The 20,599-nt window shown below is 44.2% G+C and overlaps 1 protein-coding gene across 3 annotated transcripts in view; it reads right to left on the bottom strand.

Annotated features, from left to right (window-relative positions):
* The window catches only part of ap2a1 (adaptor related protein complex 2 subunit alpha 1), a 28,036-nt gene extending 10,699 nt beyond the window's left edge, over window positions 1-17,337 (bottom strand). For 2 of the 3 annotated variants that reach the window (XM_083780762.1, XM_083780763.1), the window contains exons 1-14: window positions 16,928-17,337; window positions 16,315-16,412; window positions 14,058-14,269; window positions 9,216-9,409; window positions 8,197-8,326; window positions 7,685-7,786; window positions 7,001-7,260; window positions 6,402-6,570; window positions 5,538-5,675; window positions 5,074-5,256; window positions 4,820-4,917; window positions 4,466-4,697; window positions 1,954-2,145; window positions 1,163-1,317 (exon numbers count right to left, since the gene is read on the bottom strand). In XM_083780762.1, the coding sequence (XP_083636888.1) occupies window positions 1,163-1,317; window positions 1,954-2,145; window positions 4,466-4,697; window positions 4,820-4,917; window positions 5,074-5,256; window positions 5,538-5,675; window positions 6,402-6,570; window positions 7,001-7,260; window positions 7,685-7,786; window positions 8,197-8,326; window positions 9,216-9,409; window positions 14,058-14,269; window positions 16,315-16,381 (2,132 nt within the window). In that variant the 5' untranslated portion in view covers window positions 16,382-16,412; window positions 16,928-17,337. Of the gene's footprint in view, window positions 1-495; window positions 559-1,162; window positions 1,318-1,953; window positions 2,146-4,465; window positions 4,698-4,819; window positions 4,918-5,073; window positions 5,257-5,537; window positions 5,676-6,401; window positions 6,571-7,000; window positions 7,261-7,684; window positions 7,787-8,196; window positions 8,327-9,215; window positions 9,410-14,057; window positions 14,270-16,314; window positions 16,413-16,927 lie in introns of all 3 variants that reach the window. The other variant, XM_083780764.1, reaches the window with a different exon arrangement.
* Between the last annotated feature and the right edge of the window lie 3,262 nt (window positions 17,338-20,599).

Genomic DNA, 20,599 nt, shown 5'->3' with positions numbered 1-20,599 from the left:
GATGGAAGAAAGGATGGATGGAGTGGGACCAGCAAAGGAGTGGAGAAGGAAATTAAAGCCCCAAAAGAAGAGGAAAAAAAGAAAAAAAAGGAAGAGTTGAATCAGTGTAATGGAGTGAGTTAAGGAGGAGGCAAAAGCAGTGAGAGCAAGAGGGGAAAGGAGGAGAATGCGAGATGGTTTTAGTAAAGCATCAGAAAAGTCACATATTATTTTTGTACAACATTTAAAGCATTGAACAAAAATCTAAATAAAATGAGTATTTTGCGGCTAATTAAAAAGTGTGGTAGATATAGTTGGAACAGACTTAAGTAAATATACGTACAACACCATGAGGCTACTACTACCCACAAGACAAGTTATGATGACAACAATAGATTAATACAAACTAGGGAAGTATATTTTGGGCTGAAAACACTATATGGATGTGTGTTTGGACTACGCCAGCCATGATTGTAGTTTTCTGGGTGACGCTGTAGACTACTACTGGACCCTTACTCCGAGTCACCAGGACCCTCGACCAATAGGGAGTCAGAGGTCTCGGTGGGCTGTTCCAGTTCTCTGCCAGTGTCCAATCACAACGAAGGACAAGAGATGGGCAGAAACACGCGCACACACACACACACACACACACACACACACAGTCGAGCCAAATGCAAAGAGGACACACATGCACGCAGACACACAGATGCAATTGCACACGCGCGCGCACACACAAACACACACACACACAGGGAAGTGAAGGGAGGGAGAGACAAAAAAAAGAAAAGAAAAACACAAGGCAAGAGAGAAAGACAGTCACATACATAGCAAGATAAAGAGAACAGACACAGATTACACAAACACACAGAAGAGACCGACAGCCAAGAGACGACGAGAGACAGACGACCAGCGTGTCTCACAAACAGAGGCCCTTAAACACTTAATTAGCAGCTATTTACACAGCTCTTTTAGGAAGGAAATGAAAACACACAAAGAGAACAATCCTTTCATCCTTTCTCCATCACAGAACTATGTTAATAAGGCTCACTTGAAAAATGAACATCAATTGCTTTGCCATTCCCTCTGGCATCTCAGCAACATTATCTGGTAGTTCGGTAGCTGCACAAACACACACTACTTTATTCTAAACCCAGCTCTCTCTCGTAGTGGCGTGAACTTTCACCTTAGGAAGCCGTCATCGTTCACACCGGCGGAGGAGGCGGCGGGCCCCGCCTCGGAGAAGACGTCCACTAATAGGCTGCCGGCACTGGGCGCCGCCGATCCAATGGGAACGGAGGAGCGAATGCCTAGCAGGTCGGCCGATGGAGAGGGAGTGGACTGGAAAACACAGGATTGCATGAGTGAGGAGGTGTGTGTACAATCACTACACAATGAATTTTGGCAGGCCGTGATGGCGTTGAAATGCCTGATTTATACTCCTAGCCGGGGAGCCACAGGCCCAAAAGCTGTGATGTCATGACATACTGATGTCATGTCATTTTATTTGTGTCATTAAGGTCCACAGAATGAGAGGACTGCTCTGCCGGAAACATTGCAAAAAAAGGTTATGGACATTTTTGTATACCGCACCATAGACAACCAATATAAGGCTACATTTCATGTCAAACTAGGGGGTTTTCATGATTCTGAAGAGGATATGGCCGTATTTAGGCCAAGGAGTGTTTTCCATGCAAAACTAATGTTTTGGGTGGCTGGCTCCCCAGCTATCCTGTGTGTGCCGAAAATAGAAGATCTACAAGCTCACAATGTGTCGCACTGCAACACGCTGTGAACTTGTAGATTGACACCTGCACACAGCGAAGCATAACATTGATTGAGTTCTACTGGATCTCTTCTCCACTAGTATTATTTGTTGAGTTCAGTATATTTAGTCATAGTTTTAGTCATAATAGCTTAGTTTGTCAGTGGAAAAAGGTCGACAAAATTAACATTGCACATCATTTCTCAACTTACAGCGTTTGAGCCGCCAGCCATGACTGATGAGTCTGGGCCCCTTTCGCCCCCTCCGTTCAGCTCTCCTCCCTCCCTCTTGCCCTCCTCCAGATCCGACACTACCACGGCACCGGGTCCCTTCTTCTTCTTTAGCTTGGCCAGGATGGAGGACTCTCTCTCTGGGAAGGGTGGCATCTCCTCCAGGACTGTGGCCTGTGGACACACAGAGACAGTATTTTTGACCCATAGCGATGGACAAAATATAATATCAGAAATACCTTTCGATATGCTAATCACCATAACCTTTATTTCAACTCGGAGCACAGTTGACCTCATTTCCTGAGGGCCTGCCCTCAACAACAATGTTGAGTTTTAAGGACTTCTGGAGCTCATTCCAAGCAGAGGGGGTACTGACTGAATGCTGTCTTGCCTAGTTCTGTCTGAGCTAGGGTTGGGATTCGGAACCGGGTCCGTTTCAGAACAGGTTGCGGATCCGGAGCCGGTAAATATTTTTATGAACGGTTCCGCAAATGGTTCTCATCAGTCTTCATTTAGCTCCACTGTGTCTGTGCATGCATACAAGCAGCTGTGGTGATGTCACGTCACCTACATGAGTTAGTGGGGTCAGGGAGGAATGAGGATACGCGGCACACCCACTTCTGGAAGAATGCATGCAGTGAATGTTCGAGACTCGAGAGCGACTCAGCAGCAGCGCCCGGAGCCAGCAGTGAGTGGAAAAGAAATGTCTAAGAGACAACAAAAATCAGTATGGTTATACTTCCAAAGAGAGGGAAATTATCACGCAAAGTGCACAAAATGTGATGCCATCATTTCATGTAAAGGTGGTAGCAGCAGCAGCAGCACAGCCTTCAGGGGAAGAGGCTGATGATGACGCCGACGACGACCAGGCTGCTGGTTCACTTTCCCCAGGCTAGTAACATTAGAAAATAGACAAACTTCTCATTTCTACCGAGCTGTCTGTCTGATATTTTATGAATCACGTTAACTATAGAGCCATAAATCAAACAAAATCTATTTGTCTGCACTTAGTTACAAATTACAAGCAAATCAACTGCTTTTAAATTGTCTCCAACTTAAAATCCTAACGAATCCCAACCCTAGTCTGAGCAAAAGGACCCGTCAGGACGTCATTCGTGCGGGTCTGGTAGGTACTAGTGGCTTCAATAATTGTTTTTCTACTGAATGAAAAAATGATTTCTATTATAGAGAAAACCAATTTTCTATCTCAGATTGGAGACTCCTTTTTGAAGATTTTTCATATTAAAACGTTACATAAATAAAATATACATCATTTTTTTACAATCCAACTATAAATGCGGCAAGTCTCTGTACGTATGTAATCCACACAACTTGAGAACCGTTCGCCCCACCGACTCCGCAACACGCGTTCCACACCCCCACAGGGAGTGCAGTGCCCGGTGACGAGTCTGTCGAACCCACGGTTGTCCAGAACCGCCACAAAAGGCCTCTGCCCGGGCCAGACTCCATATTTGGGCATGCCTGACAAAGAACTGTTCCGACATCATTCTGACATCTGCATAGACTTCATATTTGGGCATGCCTGACAAAGAACTCCATATACAGTATGGGCATAAAAGGGACACGGACATAATATCTGGGTGGGGCATGCATTTCCCACTTGCATCGTTTCAAGTAGAGCAGTGCCCAACGGGCACCGCTGTAGAGGCTCCAACTCATAATATCTGGGTAGCCCAGTGCCCAACGGGCACCACTGTAGAATCCCACGGGCACTGCTCTAGTCCATCTATAAATGCACCAAGTCAGTCTCTGTACGTGTGCACGTCTGTAATCCACGTAACTCGAGAACCGTTTGCCCCACCGACTTCAAATTCGACACACGTTCCACGCGGGGCCCCGGTGTCGAGTTGGTCTGACCCACGGTTGTCCAGAACCGCCACAAAACGCCTCTGCCCGGGCTCTGGACAGGGCCCTTGCCCAGCCAGGCTCCATATATGGAGCTGGCCTGTTCTGACATCACAGCACTCCATATTTCGGCATGCCTGACACAGTAGTCCATATATCAAAATAAAGGGACACAAAGAGACGGATACAAAAATCTCCATATATGGGCATAAAGGGGACACAGACCGATGGGTGGAACAGATACAACGGGTATTACATAACCGGGTGGGGCATGGATCTCCAACTTACATCGTTACCGACTCAGTGCTCTACAGCCGGGCACCGGTCTGGTATTTAAACTAAAGTATAAAATAGTGTAAAAAACATGAAGACAACATTTAATGACATTTCACGATATTCTAATATCCAAAAGTCCAACTCTAGTCTCATCACGATATTGATATAACATCGTATAGTGATGTTCTTGCTTTGAGCACAGGGAGTCCCCACTCTTGACCGGTAGTCTTGCGTTACTGAAAAGCCTGATTTATACAGAAAATAGCAGGTCTATAAGCCCACAACAAGTCACGGTCAGTCAGCGCAGAGTATAAAACAAGCATTAGATTGATTGTTGGTTGACTGAACTGACCAGGACGTCGGTGCTGGCAATGGAGGAGAGCTTGAGGTACTCGACGGCACGCTGCTGCAGCTCCACGTCAGAGTTGCGGATCTGGCTGTCAGAGCGCAGCACCTCCTGGATGGTGGCCTTGGTCTCAGGGAACAGGTTGATGAACTTAATGTAGGCCGAGAGCAGCAGGGCCCGCGTGGGCACCGAACACAGGTGGAACTTAGAATGGAGCAGGTTGAACTGGACCAGGGGGCTGGAGGAGTGAAGAGCAGAGATAAGCATGGAGGGTGGGGGTGATGAGGATAAAAAGTACAGTACAACAACAGTACAACGGTCTTGCAATTTTCAACTTGTGATGGGGAGGTTCCGACATACCTAGAGCGCGGGTCGCCAGCGATGAGGTTGCCAAATTCTCCGAGGATGTAGCCTCCAACCTTCACCATGTTCTCATGACAGGCAGGGGCTTGCAAGGCCTGAAACAAAGACGTTAAACAATCAGTCACAGCCCTCGCCTCAGCCCCCGTGAATCCAAGAACCTTTTTATAACGGCCCCTCTGACCAGTATCCATCACACTGTGATGTTTCTAAACAGTTCGTAAACACTCTGTCCATCCATCCATCTGTCATACCTCAAACACAGTCTTGGCGGCGTAGCCCTGCACGTCGTCACGGTTGATGACTATCTGGATGACACGATACCAAACTTCCTCGCTGACATAGTCGCCGGCGATGCGGATCAGGTTGAGGATGGTGTCGACGTACCATGAGTAATCCACGGCGTACTTCTCTGCCAGGATAGCCACCTTCAGCACCTGTACAATAGCAATAAGGATTAGGAGACAAAGGGCATGGATTAGACATGGAGACTCTTTTCTGGTGATTTGGCACAAGGAAATATTCAAATCTCATGTATTGTGCGTTACGTTCTATTGTTCTTGCTTTCTTTATTATTATTTATTCTTTATTTCAACTTTTTCCACAAGGTGGGTGAATTTTTCAGTCAAAGGTGCCACACACGTGCACAAGTGAAAGTCGATGGAAATACATTTTAATTCACAATCAGGTTTCAGAAGTGCGCAAACCACATACACACCATCTCCTCTCTGATGGAGTAGTCGGCAGTCTCCAGGTAGCTGAGCATCTCGGCGACGATCTGCTTGGCGTTGCTACGGTCACACATGGCATAGAGCAGGTCCGCTGCTCTCTGACGCACACTCACATCCCTCTCAGTCTGTAGAGAGAGAGACCCAGATGTCATAGAAACTCTCGCAGACACCAGACAATAGATACTATGATTATTCCCACAACATTTAAATATGACAAATATCAATGAAGAATACTGTGAATCAGACAAATGTGTTCATCAATAAAAAAAATAAGATCAATCACACATAACATAGTTGTCCTCCAATCTATGAAACCTAAAAGTCTGAATGTCTTAGCATCATGCTGACATTTTATCCATATATTGTACAACTCACTGAGATGATGAAAGACAGATAAAACATATCTTGGCCTGCCCTAAAGCCTTACTGAGGCTTTGTATGAATTATAATAAAAAATAAACATGGATTTAGATTTATTATACAAATCCAAAGCCTGTATTATTATAATTTATGTTGTTGGAACAAATCCTCCATTCAAATGTCAGGCCAATCAGATTCTCGAGCGACAAATATACATTTATATTAATTTTCAGCAGTGTAAAGGAAATCATTCCAAAGAAATTGTCTATCTCTCTACTGCTTCCCCTTCCAACCTGTACTCTTAACAAGTCTGATTTTTATCAAAGAAATGGAAATAGTTGAATTGTGCAACTATGAAAGTTTAGACAAAATATGATACAATCAAGACATCACAATTCCAAAAGATACTTGGTGACGTGTGTGCTCTCATGCATGTGTGTGTGCGTGCGTTTGTGTGTGTGCGTTTGTGTGTTTTCAGAGATGGGAGCAACCTTGAGGGCATTGATAACGGTCTCGATGTGCGTCTTGACAGCCTCATGGGAGAACTCGGAGCTGGCCAACGTGCACATGCTCTCCAGGGCCAAGTAGCGCAGGTTGGTCTCCCGATGCTGCAGGAACTGGCCCAGCTGGTTACAGGCCCGCACCAGCAGGTTAGGCTCACTGAGGACAAAAAACAAGGAATGACAGTGTCTTATTATACAGTGATGGAACTAGGTTTTCAATGTAATGGGTCCCAGGACCCACAGGTGGCCATTCAAATGTCAGACAGGCGGCAGACAGATCTCTGCAAGCGGATTCACGTTGAATCAGTTTGTGGGAATGTCCCGCATTATAAGCCTGCAAGCAAGCACCAATATAACATTTGCAATGTGATGACATAACATAGGCCAACTCGTCAAACAGGTGATCCTCCAAGCATCCTCATTCAGTTCAGTTACTACAGAGTAATGCTTAATTAATATGCTTCGCTGCCAATCAGCTATTTCCTTCACCCGTGATTAGCCATTTTCGTCACCCGCAGGCTTAAGAGCTACGATTCTAGAGAGACTCATTAGAATGAATAAAGCATGTTTCGCTGAGGAGGCCCCACCTGTCATAGTGGATGATGAGCGAGATGGCCTCAAACAGGATGGCGTTCTTTGCGTTGGAGTGCTGCACCTTCTTGGACTTGGGTGGCTCCTGGGCCTTGTTGAGGATGGTCTCCAGACACTCCACCAGGCGGCCCTTGACCGCGCCATCCTCCGGCGGTGGGTAGCACTGCAGCAGACGCAGCAGCTTGCAGGACAGCCACGGTGCCGGGACAAAGTAGTATGTGTAGTCCTGTAGGTCGGTGGAGGCTGACGACACGATCTGAGAAAGAGGAGATACTTGGTTATCCTCAGAGTGAACGGAGGAATTACCTGGATTCTTCTGTGAAGGGATGCCGTATTTTTCTCCACAATTCAAATTACGTCTCTTTGGAGTATGACATATCGTTGCGGATCAAAGACTTAACTCCACACACAGTAGTAAAATGTTAAGACCCCAACCACCGGTATGTGGACCAGTGCCGGTCTGCAGGACATGTACCACCGGTACGCAAGAAGCCGTTTATGAATTGTACAAATATGCACAGGCAATCTCACATCACCAGGATTTTATAAACAGTGGAGACAAGTTAAGCTTGTCACATGTTTAAGGATCCGTCGTTGATGTCACACTGACGAATCCTTGGTGCCTTTATAGACAGCTTCGAGCATAATGCTATGGCATACATACACACACAGACACACACCCTGCTTAACCGGGACACAGCCAGGGACACGCAGGTCTTGAACTCGTCTGGGTTCTTCGAGCTGAGACACGTGATGAGAGAGATAGCTGCTGTCACTACTCCCTGTTGAGAACAGACACAGAAAAACAAATAGAGACGAATAGAGAAAAGGGTCCAGATTAAGACACAAAGAGAAGCGTATTCCTCACAGGATAGAAACACAGCAGACATGGTTAACTGGTTAGTTGTTGAATCGATATGCTATTGGTTGACCACATTTTATTTAAAAAAACGATAACATGTAAAAGCCCAACATTTTTTATCATTATTTTCTGGCTCACTGACTGTCTGAAAGAAACTTCTCTCCAGTTGTGTTTATCCGTGTCTCATAACTCTCTATCATCATAAGGCTTTGTCCATGACAGTCTTCTGAGCCACACTACAGTAACAGGCAGCATCAGTTACTGAGGACCCCAGGTGGTTTAAAGAGGAACAGCATAACAGAGGAAATCATTGCATGGCCTTGGTCTCACCATGTGCTGGTCGTTCAGGAGGTGCACAACGCGGGACGTCCACTCGCCCATCAGCACCAGGTCAGGGGAGGTCTTGTACAACCGCAGCAGACACAGGGCTGCAGACTGTTTCACACTGTCCATGGTGTCACTGTGGGCCAGTACGTTCATACACATGAGCTGGCTACACAAGCCTCAAAAACGCCCTTTTTATGAGGAAAAAAGCCGCATGCGTTGACACTAAGGTTACCCACCAGCCCCTGGCAGGCAAATAAAACTTTAGGGCAGGTGAAGTTTGCTTTCAGGTTGCCCAACCGGTCAAGTGCTTGTTTGAGAGGGGATGCAACCGTCTATAAACAGGAGATATCTGTTTAAACACCTGAACATGGCCAGATCGCTGTCTTCTGGTCTGTGGAATGTAAAATAAGAGCACTGTTTACCTACAATGTGCTATTTTCACTGTTGCTGCACTTAACATAAAATAACAAATATGAACCCGTAGTCATATTCATAGATGCATGTAAAAAAATAGAATTGAGGTATTACACTTTTATTGCACAGCCCCAGAAGGTTAAAAAAAGTGTTAAATTAAACAGTCACATTTTACCTATCATTTTATAATTTACTTTTTGGGCATGACCTATACATGACTTGTACTGGCCAGACGGGCAAGTGCCTGTGAGACCTTAGTGTCAACCCCTGACTGACCTACTGATCTACAAGCTCGTAGAGATACACATAGATTAGTATAAATTAATCTATGTGTGTGTATCTGTACTAGTGGGTACTGCATTAGTTAAGCATAACCTACACTATTCTGTTTGAATGGACTTTGCTGAATGCCTGTGAGTTAAGTCTCTTGACATGCTCTGTGAAGGTCTTGTAAGGTATGTGAAATGCGAAAGCGAAGACATTCCAATGGCTTCACCTCCCCAACATCGTGTGACGTGTCCCTATGCATCCCACTCCCATGTAGCATGATGTCTGTTTTACACAACCACCTCTATCTGAATTCTCACCACCCGGCACCCGTGCCTTACCCGGCGACCAGGATGCGGGGTATCTCTCCGGCAAAGGCCTCAGCCATTTCGCGACTGCCCACGTTGGCAATGCAGTGCAGGGCCAGGCACATGAAGGTGGGATTGCGGCTGGACAGGTCATTCTTGATGGCGTTGTTGATGAGACGGATCAGCTCACTGTTGCTGTTGACCAGCACAGAGATGAACAGGTAGCCCTGCGGGGGGGAAGAGCATGATAGGGCAGAGGGAAGCAAGTGATAAGAGAAATGGAGAGGGAGGAAGCCATGGAGATGGATGAAGGAGCGAGGGTGCAGGAGTTTGTTGGTCGTATAATAGGTGGAGAGGTCATGGAAGCAAGGAGATAAGAAATATCCCCCAGAAAGCAAAGTTGGAGAAGACAGGAAATTGGGCATAAACAGGTGAAGCAAAATAAAGCCCAAGGCAAGATGGATGAGAGAGCAAGAGAATATGAAAAGAAAGGGGAGGGGTTCACCAACAGGAAGAGGAAAGGGATGAAAGAGTTAGACAAACAGATGAGGCAATGTGAGGTCATGCAGAATGGATACAGAGAGAGAATAAAAGTGTGTGTGTGGGGGGGGGGGGGGGGGGGGGGGGCATGAGGAAATGGGGAATGTGAACAAGAGGAAAGGGAGAGATGGGGCAAGAGAGAGAGAGAATTAGTGTGTGTTGACGTTTGACAGTGCTGGTCTTCAGTGTTTGTCGTGTGCTGAGTCAGACAGCTGGACAGAGCAACAAGCGGCATGCTATTTCACCTCTGATCACACTAACAGTGAAGGAACCACAGAAAAAACAAACCACCCAGCTTTAACTTACAGTTCACAGTACTCCCCCGAGAACCTTGATAAACATGAAACGTGGAGCTTTTGCAAAATGTTTGAAAAGCTAGCAGTTAAGTGAAGTAAACTTATTGTTTTTACACAAGTATATATATTGTTGTTTGCATGTCTGGCCTCGTGGGGAAGATGGTGGGTGGATGGGGAGGGGTAAATATAAAAACAAGGGGTTGTACCATCTCTGTAAAATTGCATACATTGTTCCCGCTTACCCTTTTAACTAATTTAATGAAAAAGATACTTCCAACCTCAAATGCCAGGTGTTGAGAAATAGTAGACTGCATCTCCACAGTCAGCACGGACTGCAGAGCAGGCTCTCAAAATAAAATGCTGCACCAAGTTTAGGTAAAGATACTACAGTGAAAATAGTTTAAGTCAGCGAAAAGTTGTCAAAATAAAGGACCAGCTCCTAAAAAATATGTTTTCTTTAAACATAGAATCACCTGGAAGAATCTGTTACCATTTCCTTCTCAGCGCTCCTACTGTCTGTCTCAACACAATTCTCCTTAGCTTTCCTACGGTCTCTCCTACACCATCTCCCTCTCAGCTTCCCTACGGTCTCTCCTACACCATCTCCCTCTCAGCTTTCCTCTCGTCCATGTCTCTTTCAGCATTACTACTGTCAATCTCACCAACCAACAATGTCTTCCTTTCGGCATTCCTACCGTCTGTATCCTAGTCCTACACAGTCCGTTTGTCTCCCTCTCAGTTTTCCTAGTCTCGGTTAACACAAATCCAATAGAGTAGTAATATTTGTAGTAGCTGAATGATTGTGCATGTGCATCTAACGTTTATTATTATTATTATTATTATTATGGATTACAATACTCCCAGCGCTATATCAATACCATTTGTCTGTCTGTCTGTCCGTTTAAGCACGGAATGTGCTCAGCTGATTGGCTGAGCACGGAATGTGCTTATGTTGTATGATGATAAGAGCGCCGCTCACTTCACACAAGTGTGATTTTTTTAACGTCGAACAAGGCATTCATTTTCTTTTCCTGGGCAAACAATGTTATCGTTTCTTTCTTTTTTTGAGGGGCACTAGCCCCTCCTATGTCCAGCTTTAGGTGTGTGTCCACAAACATTAAATTCCCATTGACAATGAATGGGCAATTTTACGTCAGTGTCTGAGAAAATAGACAGTGTCTATTTATAACGTCATGATGATGTACGAATCAGTACGATGATGATGATAAGAGCACCCCTTACTTCACATGGGTGTGACTTTTTACAAAAACAAGACTACTTTTGTATAAAACCTGAGAACACAGTTCGCTGGTTTCTGCCTGACAGCAACAATATGCTGTGTTGCTCGTCAGAAATAGCAAATCTGCAAGCTCACAAAGTGACACATCCATGACACGTTCTGAGATTGCAGAGCGGCTATTCTTGGCTTCGGACAAGTCGGCCCATGAATGCCAATGTCTAAAGCCCAAACCACACCAATGGGTCGAGACTCGAGACCCAACAAAATGGTTTAGCGTTTGTCCCAGCGGTGTGATATGTCCTGTTGCACTTCTGCGCATGTCGACGCAATTGGTTCAATTCAATGGTTGCTTGCAACTACATGCGTCTACTCTCAACCGTTAGGATGCAAAGAGTTGCATGGCGACCCATCATTGTGGTTTGAACTAAACCTATATTTCACCCGCTATCAATAATGCTTTGTTTGGAGTAGCCGTGTGAAAGAACTGTCTTATCTGACAGAGTATTTATCACAGCACTTAATTTACCTCAAGAGTTTACAATATTACCTAGATGGACCCGGTCCATTTTGGTTAAATTTTTAGTACCATCAAGCTTATAGAGGTGCCATTTCCGTGGAATGATCACCTATTATTATGACATACCCAGAAAAGGGAGGCTTGGGTTCAAGTGGTTAAATGAATAGTAAGTAGTAGTTGTAGTTGTGGGAATCAAATATGATTGAATTGTGTGTCCTCAGCTGGTGTGGCGGCCTGGGCGGTCTGTACTGCAACCACTTGGTTTTTGAACACTGTTCTGCTTCCTCAACATTTCCTCTCTTCCTGTCACAAATTGTCTGGCAGCTACAGAATGGAAATAGAGTAGCCACAGCAGCTAATGCCAAGTGCACACTTTTACTGTCCAACACTGCACATCTAACGAACGACTGTCTAATGATCGTCTTTTAAAGATCGTTGAGAGATCACACAGCAAGTCATTTACGAAGGACAGAGAATTATAGTAAGGTTGCAGATCACAGGATATTCAAAATATTTTCAAGAGCTCGAGTTGTATCAAGTTGCCACAGCAACAGTGTGCCAGGTAGGTGCTACGGAGACGTTTATATTCAACACAAACTGCAATCTTGTTCCACATTTTATTCCCATCATGATAAATGCCTGCCGCTACGTCTTTGTTAAAAAGACAGTCCTTCTGCAGACAGATTTACAAACTCTCTTCTTGATATATAGTCCAGGGACAAAACTCCTGTAGTGTACATTAGGCATTAGGTGCATGCATGTTCTACTTTCAAATACAGTACACTCAACTTTATCAAACTCTTGCATGTGGGATTTTGACTGCTCACCTTGCTATATAAGCTTATAAAGAATTACTGAAAAGATCAATAATCTCAGAATTTTACTCTAAAGACACTAGACAGAGCTACAGTAACTACGAAAAGGAAGGAGGTAGGCTAAAACGTGTCATAACTTCAGAATATAAAATTAGGGATAACCCTTTGTTTAGTAAGTAAAACATTGTTATTAGAAAGTGTTGGTTTTGCTCTGTAATAATTATTGTACTTTATGTCCATAGTCCTGAGATTCAGTATAAGTCCTGAGATTCAGTATAACAACCTGTTATGTTACCAAGCTCAAGTTCAATAGGTTTGCTGAGTTCCCATTTCCCCAACTAAAAAGTTGTTTCTTACATCATGGGAATGAGACCATTTTCAGGTGATCTGTACTATTAGTCTATTACTCAAAATAATAATTTGAAGGAAGGAGAAAAGAACGTTAGGCTTTGAACTAATCTGTAGTTTATTCCTCAAATCCTCATGATTTTACCGTATGTTATGCAATAATCTTCAGTGACAAGGCCTGTGGTACTACCATGTCTGACTAAGCCCTTTAAGAACTAGACACTGGTCTGCTCTATGAGTTTCACACTCATGTGGTGGCACAAGAATAATGGACAATTGAACAATGGAAAATGGCAAACACAGCATTGTTGCTGACTTCATACCAGGCACCAATAACATAATACATCAACTGAGATATTGTTGATTGAATTTCCTCGGTTTATCCAGAACTTTAAATGGCACAACTGGCAGAATTTACACAGTTGAAAATGGCAAGTGAACAACATTCAGTGTACATTTCTTGAGAGGAAGAATGGAAGACTCATATTACTGCCATTACTAAAACAGCTCAAGGCTGGAAAGGGCATAATGTGCTGAGATGCACAAAAAGGTCAACCTTTGATCTAAATTTCCTTTATATGCCCGACCTCAATTTCATACTGTAATATACAGCAATACATCATCAAACTAGTTCTAGAAGGGTGGGCGCTTCCTAGCAATCAGGTCAATGATCTCTAGTTCTGTCAACAGACAGTTGTGACCCTTGAATTAGGTTGAATTAGGTTAAAGGGGAATTACACTCATTTTCAACATTTTACCATGCCATTAATATACTGTACCTTAGAGCTGTTGTGTGGAAATAAATAATTGTTTCCTAGAACTGGAAAGGTATAATGACAGTAAAATGTTTGGTATTCCCCTTTAAAGAGAACTTGCATGAGCAGAAGTTGTATACTATTCAAAGGGCAGCCACAGAATGAGCACTGGTTTTGGACAATGAACATGAGAGGGATAAAGAAGAGTTGAAGTTTCTATCTCTTTCTTTATCTCACTCACACACACACACACACACACACACACACACACACACACACACACACACACACACACACACACACACACACACACACACACACACACACACACACACACACACACACACACACACACACGACTTACTATTTGTTTCTCTGTGTACTTATTGGAGCTGAGCAGGTTGACAGCTTCCATGTGTCCAAAGTCAATGTCATGGCCCAGCAGGAAAATGAAAAGCAGTTTACAGACATACTTCTTCTTGCTGTAGCCATCAAGCGCCTTGTCCCCTTTGAACTTGGAGCGAATGTTGGCTAGCTCCTTATTAATCCTTTTGATCTCAGCTTCCTTGCTCTTACCTAGGAAGGAGGAAGAGAAGCAAGGCACAGTCAGCATGGCAATTTTTTTTGGTGATTCGAATAAAGAAGACTTGAACTTGAATAACAAAATTAAGGCATGACCTTTAAGTATATTATTTAAATGAACATGAAAAGGCAAAGATTTATTATGAGGGGGAAAAAGACAACTTTAAAGAATGAATGACGAGAAAATATAAGGATAGTAAGCTGGGTTTAGTAGTGAGAAAGGGGAACAGAAACACAGGGCTAAAATAATGCTAAGCAAGTAGCAGGGATGGTTGTCTTGGGAAGCTGAGTGTTGTCATGACTAGTGAGCTACTGAATAGCTAACAGCAGCATGCATATGGCAAGAAAATGGAGAGATAGAACATAGAATGTGAGGATGTTCCAGAAAGAGTAAGTTCTAAGTTGGTCAAACTAGGACCATTACCCCTGAATGAGCACCATAGTGTAAGCTACATCAGTGGGCCTGTAATTATGGAAGTGTATAACTTCAATTTTTTGTGAAAATGAGAAAACAAAACAGGTGCAAAACTCGCAGCACTAAGATTTGCACTGTCAGGGTTGACAAGACAGGCTGGTCCAAGGCTGAAAGTAAAGTGGTTTAATTAGAAGATGTAGTGAAGTGAGTAGGTAATGGGAAATTGATGGTGTAGAATAGATGATCCACAGTGTCAAATTACAGTGCACTATCGTCCTGTATCGTTAGGGTTACTATGAAGTGTGGTTATGTTTGTGGTAAAGTCAGAGAACATAGAAGACAGTGGTTTCATTATTTCTTCCCGACTATATTGGGGCTGTGTTGGTACCGTTTCATGGTCAGGTCAAAGTCATGTATGGTACACTTTTGTCAACCATGAGCTCTGCTTAGCCCTCCAAGCAGAACCCAATGCTACTGAAGTTTCTGACATTTTGTTCGACCCAGTGCATGGGGTCCTGTTGCATCACTACCATGCCACCTGGTACGCGGCCATTCATAAAACATAAACAACATGGATAGCGCCTGTCTGCGCTCTTTGACGACATTTTTCCGTGTGAGGCTTTCTGAATATGTGAAGTATAAGTACCCATACATGCCGCTGCGAATATCTCCTGTGGCGCGGAAGCCGTTAAGTATTTTTAATCTTTGTTTGACCGATTTGGTCGCTTTGATTCTTCTCTTCCTTCCTTGTTTATTGACACCTCATTGTACCGCCTATCTGGCTAGCTAGTGGCGCTATAGCTATGACAGAGCAGATCAGAGGCAGGGACGTAGCCGCACAAGCCAACCGCACACCGGGAGGCGGTACAATAAACGGTAAACAAACAAGAAGAAATAAAGCGACCAAATCGGTCAAACGGCTTCCGCGCCACAGGAGATATTCGCAGCGGAATGTATAGGTACTTAAAGTTCACGAATTTAGAATAACTCAAAGAAAAAAAGGCAGTCAAACGCCGCAGATACGGTCTTAGAGAGAATATGAATGTCCCATACGAAAATATAGTTATGACCAGGGACCCTACATAAAACTCATCAAAATTTCAGAAAAGCTTTATGGAGGGTCCCGAAAGGGGCTAAGCTCTGCTATACATCTGAGAATACATGTGCATGTAAAGACGGACAGTTGAACTGCTTATAACACAAACTGTATGCTACTCATCTTGTTTTTGTGGTACCTGGACATTTTTTGACCGTGTAGCGTTGTTTAATACTCAAGATCATGACCTTAGTGCCACCAATTATGCGACAGCCTGATAAGAATATAATCTAGGAAAACAGAAGGACAAGCTTTACTACCCGTTACTTCTTACTACAGCAGAAGAAAGATAGTAATCCTTGGCTTAACTGGCACGTTACTGGTTAGGCACTCAAGTGGCCAACTAGTCACCACACAAAAACACGACCCATTGAGGGACGGTATATAGTATGTATGTAGCAAATGGGAAACAGCAAAATGACCCCAGCCCCAGGTGACATTTTTAACAAGATGAACAGAACCAATATCAACGTCAGAAGCGAGAACAGCCTGGCATGTGGAAATGCATAACACAAAAAGGTTACTTACAGTTTCTTATGTCCGAAATGAACACCGCTAATCCGCGCATTCCATCTCCCTTCGACACAGCCGGCATTTTCGCAGCTTTCTGTCCTCACTCCTCCGGCCTTTAACCCAACAACACAAATACAAAATGAATTGATGTTGGGTCACGGTCAGGTTTTTACATACTGGACTTAACGTGGAAGAAGCTACAGCTAACGTCAACCAAACACGGGCTTAGTATTGAGCCATGGCAGTATAGCACCACGGCGTCGCCTGCCGAATAGAACCTATCTAAGCGAAGCGCCGTAGTAGCTCTTGTCGGCGAGCGACACAGTCGTCGTACTACGGAATGTGATGAAGGATTAGCTTATCTAGAAGCCCGCTAATTAAGTCGTAAAGCTAACCACTTAGCAGCCCCGCCGTTTGCTACAACTTTATAATTAGCTATTAACAGGTTCAGTGTGAATGCTAACTTGACTAGCATCTATATATATTAACTAGCTGCCAGATTAATCAAGCTGTTCAGCGGATCCGCTAGCAAGCGGGGAGCTAAAAAGCTAAAGCTACAGCGGAGCTATTTCATTCAATCCTTCCGCTCCTCCCGTGTGTTCCGCTGGCCGCGGGACAGCGACAGTACCTGGACTGGAGCAACGCTTGTCCGACGTCAAACCGGGGGTCGCCGCGGGGATGTTTCACAGGAGACCTCGGTCAGATAATCCACCCGGTGGGAAATCAAAATAAAGCCCCTGGAAAACGACACAACTTATCTTCTTGGAGAGAGTCACGCACGGCCAGGACTAGCTAAACAGCTAGCTTCTAGCTGGCTAGCGATATCATTCAAAATGATGTTAGTACATATCACCCACTTGACGGTGCACGTTAACCAGCCAGTAAAATGTATTGATTTCCATACAGCGATATTCTATTTGCATTCCAGTTATCTTTGACGGCTGGTTAAAAGAATGTGGTAAATAACCAGGCTGTCAATAATTGATGTCAATTCAATTGTAATTCACCAGTCCTCCTCTCCGTTTTGCCTGAACTGGGCTCGTGACAGCAGCACAAGCAGCGGCGTTGCGCTGAAATCGGTGACGCGTCGAAATAAGTGGCGCCAGCGGTCGCTGTGAAATTGTAGCCGCCGGCTGAGAGCTTGTCAGTCTGAGAATGCTTTTCATGTGTTTATGACTGGACTGTACAACCACCGAACATAAAGCACAGTCCTTTACACACGTGACTTGCTGTTGTCTCTCATTAGAACAACTCGAACAATTTCACTAATGTACCTATCTATGCATTTGCCGAGGATTACAGCGACCGCTGGTGTCACATGATTCGATACACAACCAATTTCTCTATAACCACTTGACTGGTCGACGCAGTTGCCCAGTCTCGCGCACACTCGCTTCCTTTTCGCCTGCCAGCTCCAAATATAACAATGCTGATTGGTTGAAACTTTTGATTGAGTTCGCATCGATCAGTGGCAGTGCATCAATAAGCGTCATTTATTTATTTATTTATTTATAATATATAAATATTATTTATTTAGATCTCCACCAGGCTGGCTGCATGGGTTGCCTGCCTGGGCTGTGTCATGTGTCCAGTGGTTTTGGGAGAGTAGCCCAGGAAGACACACACACACACACACACACACACACACACACACACACACACACACACACACACACACACACACACACACACACACACACACACACACACACACACACACACACACACACACACACACACACACACACAGGTGACAGGTGTCTTTGCTGCTTTTGTACAACACTGTCTGGAGGGATGTTGACATGTTGTAGCCCTACATGATGTCATGGGGAGAAACAATATGGTGGTATGGTTCTGCCAAGGCACACAGTGATCCGACTCATAGTTATAAGTTATAACTGCTTCAAGGACATTTAGGACAAGTTGAACCATAACAGGATATAGATAGGCATAGGCTACCAAAATAATAGTTATCAGACAGAGCCTACTATCTTACAAGCTAAATATCATGAATATTATAGGGGGCGGTATATAGGCTATAAGTACAATATGTGATGGTAAAACAATTATGTGGTAAAACAATATGTGATGGTACCACAGCACCTCTAAGCACCCTTGGAGCAAGGCTCCAGGACTTCCCAAAACAAACTAGTCAGGCTACTACTTGGCCTCGCCTCACTCCCCGAACCCACCTCACCCCTGCCCACTTTGACAGGCTGGAATGGCTTAGGGTTGACGACAAATTACAGCATCACAAGATTCGCTACACCACCAAGATACCCATGCACCTGTCTAAATACTTCGAACGAATTCCACACCCACAACACCAGAGGGAGTTCAACAAACCATGTGCAACCCAGATTCGGCGCAAACAAGGGACATTAAGACATGCAAATCCCTTGACTCCTTCAAAACTGCTCTCAAAGGCCACCTACCGACGGCTGCATTTCGAAACTGGCCCCCGTAAAATCAGAATCCCCCACCTACCCCTTTCCCCACTCACTGTATGTGGTTTTTTCCCCCCTTTTACCTCCTCTATGATGATTTCCTGTTTTTGGCTATATAGAAGTGTATATTCGTACGTCTATGTTTTGATGAATTGAAAATGGTGGGCCCTGTTGTAAACAAGTGTAATGCTTTATGGTGACGTCCACTCATAGTTAACAGTTTTTGTATTGAGTTGTACTTGAAATGTACTGTAATTCTGCAAATTGGTAATCAATCAATCAATCAAAAAGATAAAGCTTATAAGCAACTATAGCAATATAGTATAATTGCAGGCCAGTGCTGGGAAGCATTCTTGAATACAGGCACAATGGTAGACTTTTTGAAGCATGTGTGGGGGACTGCATTGCATTGTATTATTCAATCAACACCAAATCTATCTTTAAGTTGACAATAAGTCATCGGCATAGGAATTCCCTGTGAGGCTGTGACCTTTAGATTGTTTGGGTCAAACCGTAATATATCCCACCAAAATGTATTGCTCAATCAAATACAGCTGACTGAAAACATTGAAATGATCTGCATATTTCTAGCTCCTTTCACACAACCATTCTCAAACATTTGCATCCATCCATCCATCTTCAACCTCTTATCCGTAGTCTGGTCGATGGGGCAACAGCTCCACCGTGAGAGCTCCAGACTTCCCTCTCCAGAGCAACATTATTAACGTCCTCATGGGGGATACCGAGGCGTTCCAAGGCCAGTGAGTCAATATAATCCCTCCATCTCATCCTTGGTCTGCCCCAAGGTTTCCTCCCAGTGGGACGTACATCAAGGATCTTCCTAGAGACTAGGGAGACGCTCGAGAGGCATTCTAACCAGATGCCCGAACCACCTAAGCTGGCTCCTTTCCAGGTGAAGAAACAGCGACTCTACTCTGAGTCTCTCTCACGTGACTTCTCACCCTATCTCAAAGGAGATGTCAGAAACGCGTCGCGCTGGTGAAAACATTCCCGTTGACCCTAGACTGAAACTAGGGTTCAGTCAGTGCAGTAACCCGGCATAGAAAGTACAAATTCTAAACAACACGAGCCAATAGCCTATAACTATATAGCTTATGGCTTTTAAGTCAAGACGTTTGCATTACTAAAAAGCCATTTAGGCTATAGCTAGGCTAAGTTTGAACTTTAAACTTAGTGTGAGGTGGTGGTGCAACCCTTGACTATCTCTCTTGGCGTGCCTGGTCTCGTGGTCTGCTGAGTTGGAGATCAGTGCGCTGTGCGCGATTCCAGGTTGGGGTTCTAAACGTTAACCTGACAGTGAGTTTCTCCTCCTGCTTCCCCAGGCAGGAGGAGGGAACTTGTGAACTCAATACTGCCGCAATCTGGCGGAGTCAGCCTAGTCAGGTTAGCTAAACGTTACATTGGTGTCAGAATGTGCAACCCCCTACAGTGCACTTAGGCAGCCTATAACACAGACAACATACTGTACTGTATTGCAACAGTAGGCTTTACATTGCAGCCAGGATAATTAAATTCAACCACTGAACATAAATACTGACAGCATTATTCAGCATGACAGTATACAACACTATAATGGCAATAGGTCGATTTACAGTACAGTTTTTGACATTTTTTTTTACAGTACAGTTTTTGCATTTTAACCAGTCTGTTCTTTTTGACAATCGACACTCTCGCGAGATGGAGTAGTCCCAAACGCGAGATTGCGCTCAACAGAAAATAACCAATGAACATTCATTGCTCTGAAACTATAGGCGGAGTCTAAAAGATCCATCCAATTATAAATCATATTTTATTTGAATGGGCGGGCATTGGAGGGGCGCTTTTCAAGTGTG

The sequence above is a fragment of the Protomyctophum parallelum genome, assembly GCF_964188405.1.
Source record: "Protomyctophum parallelum genome assembly, chromosome: 13".
Taxonomy (NCBI): domain Eukaryota; kingdom Metazoa; phylum Chordata; class Actinopteri; order Myctophiformes; family Myctophidae; genus Protomyctophum; species Protomyctophum parallelum.
This window is presented reverse-complemented; position numbering and strand designations above follow the sequence as displayed.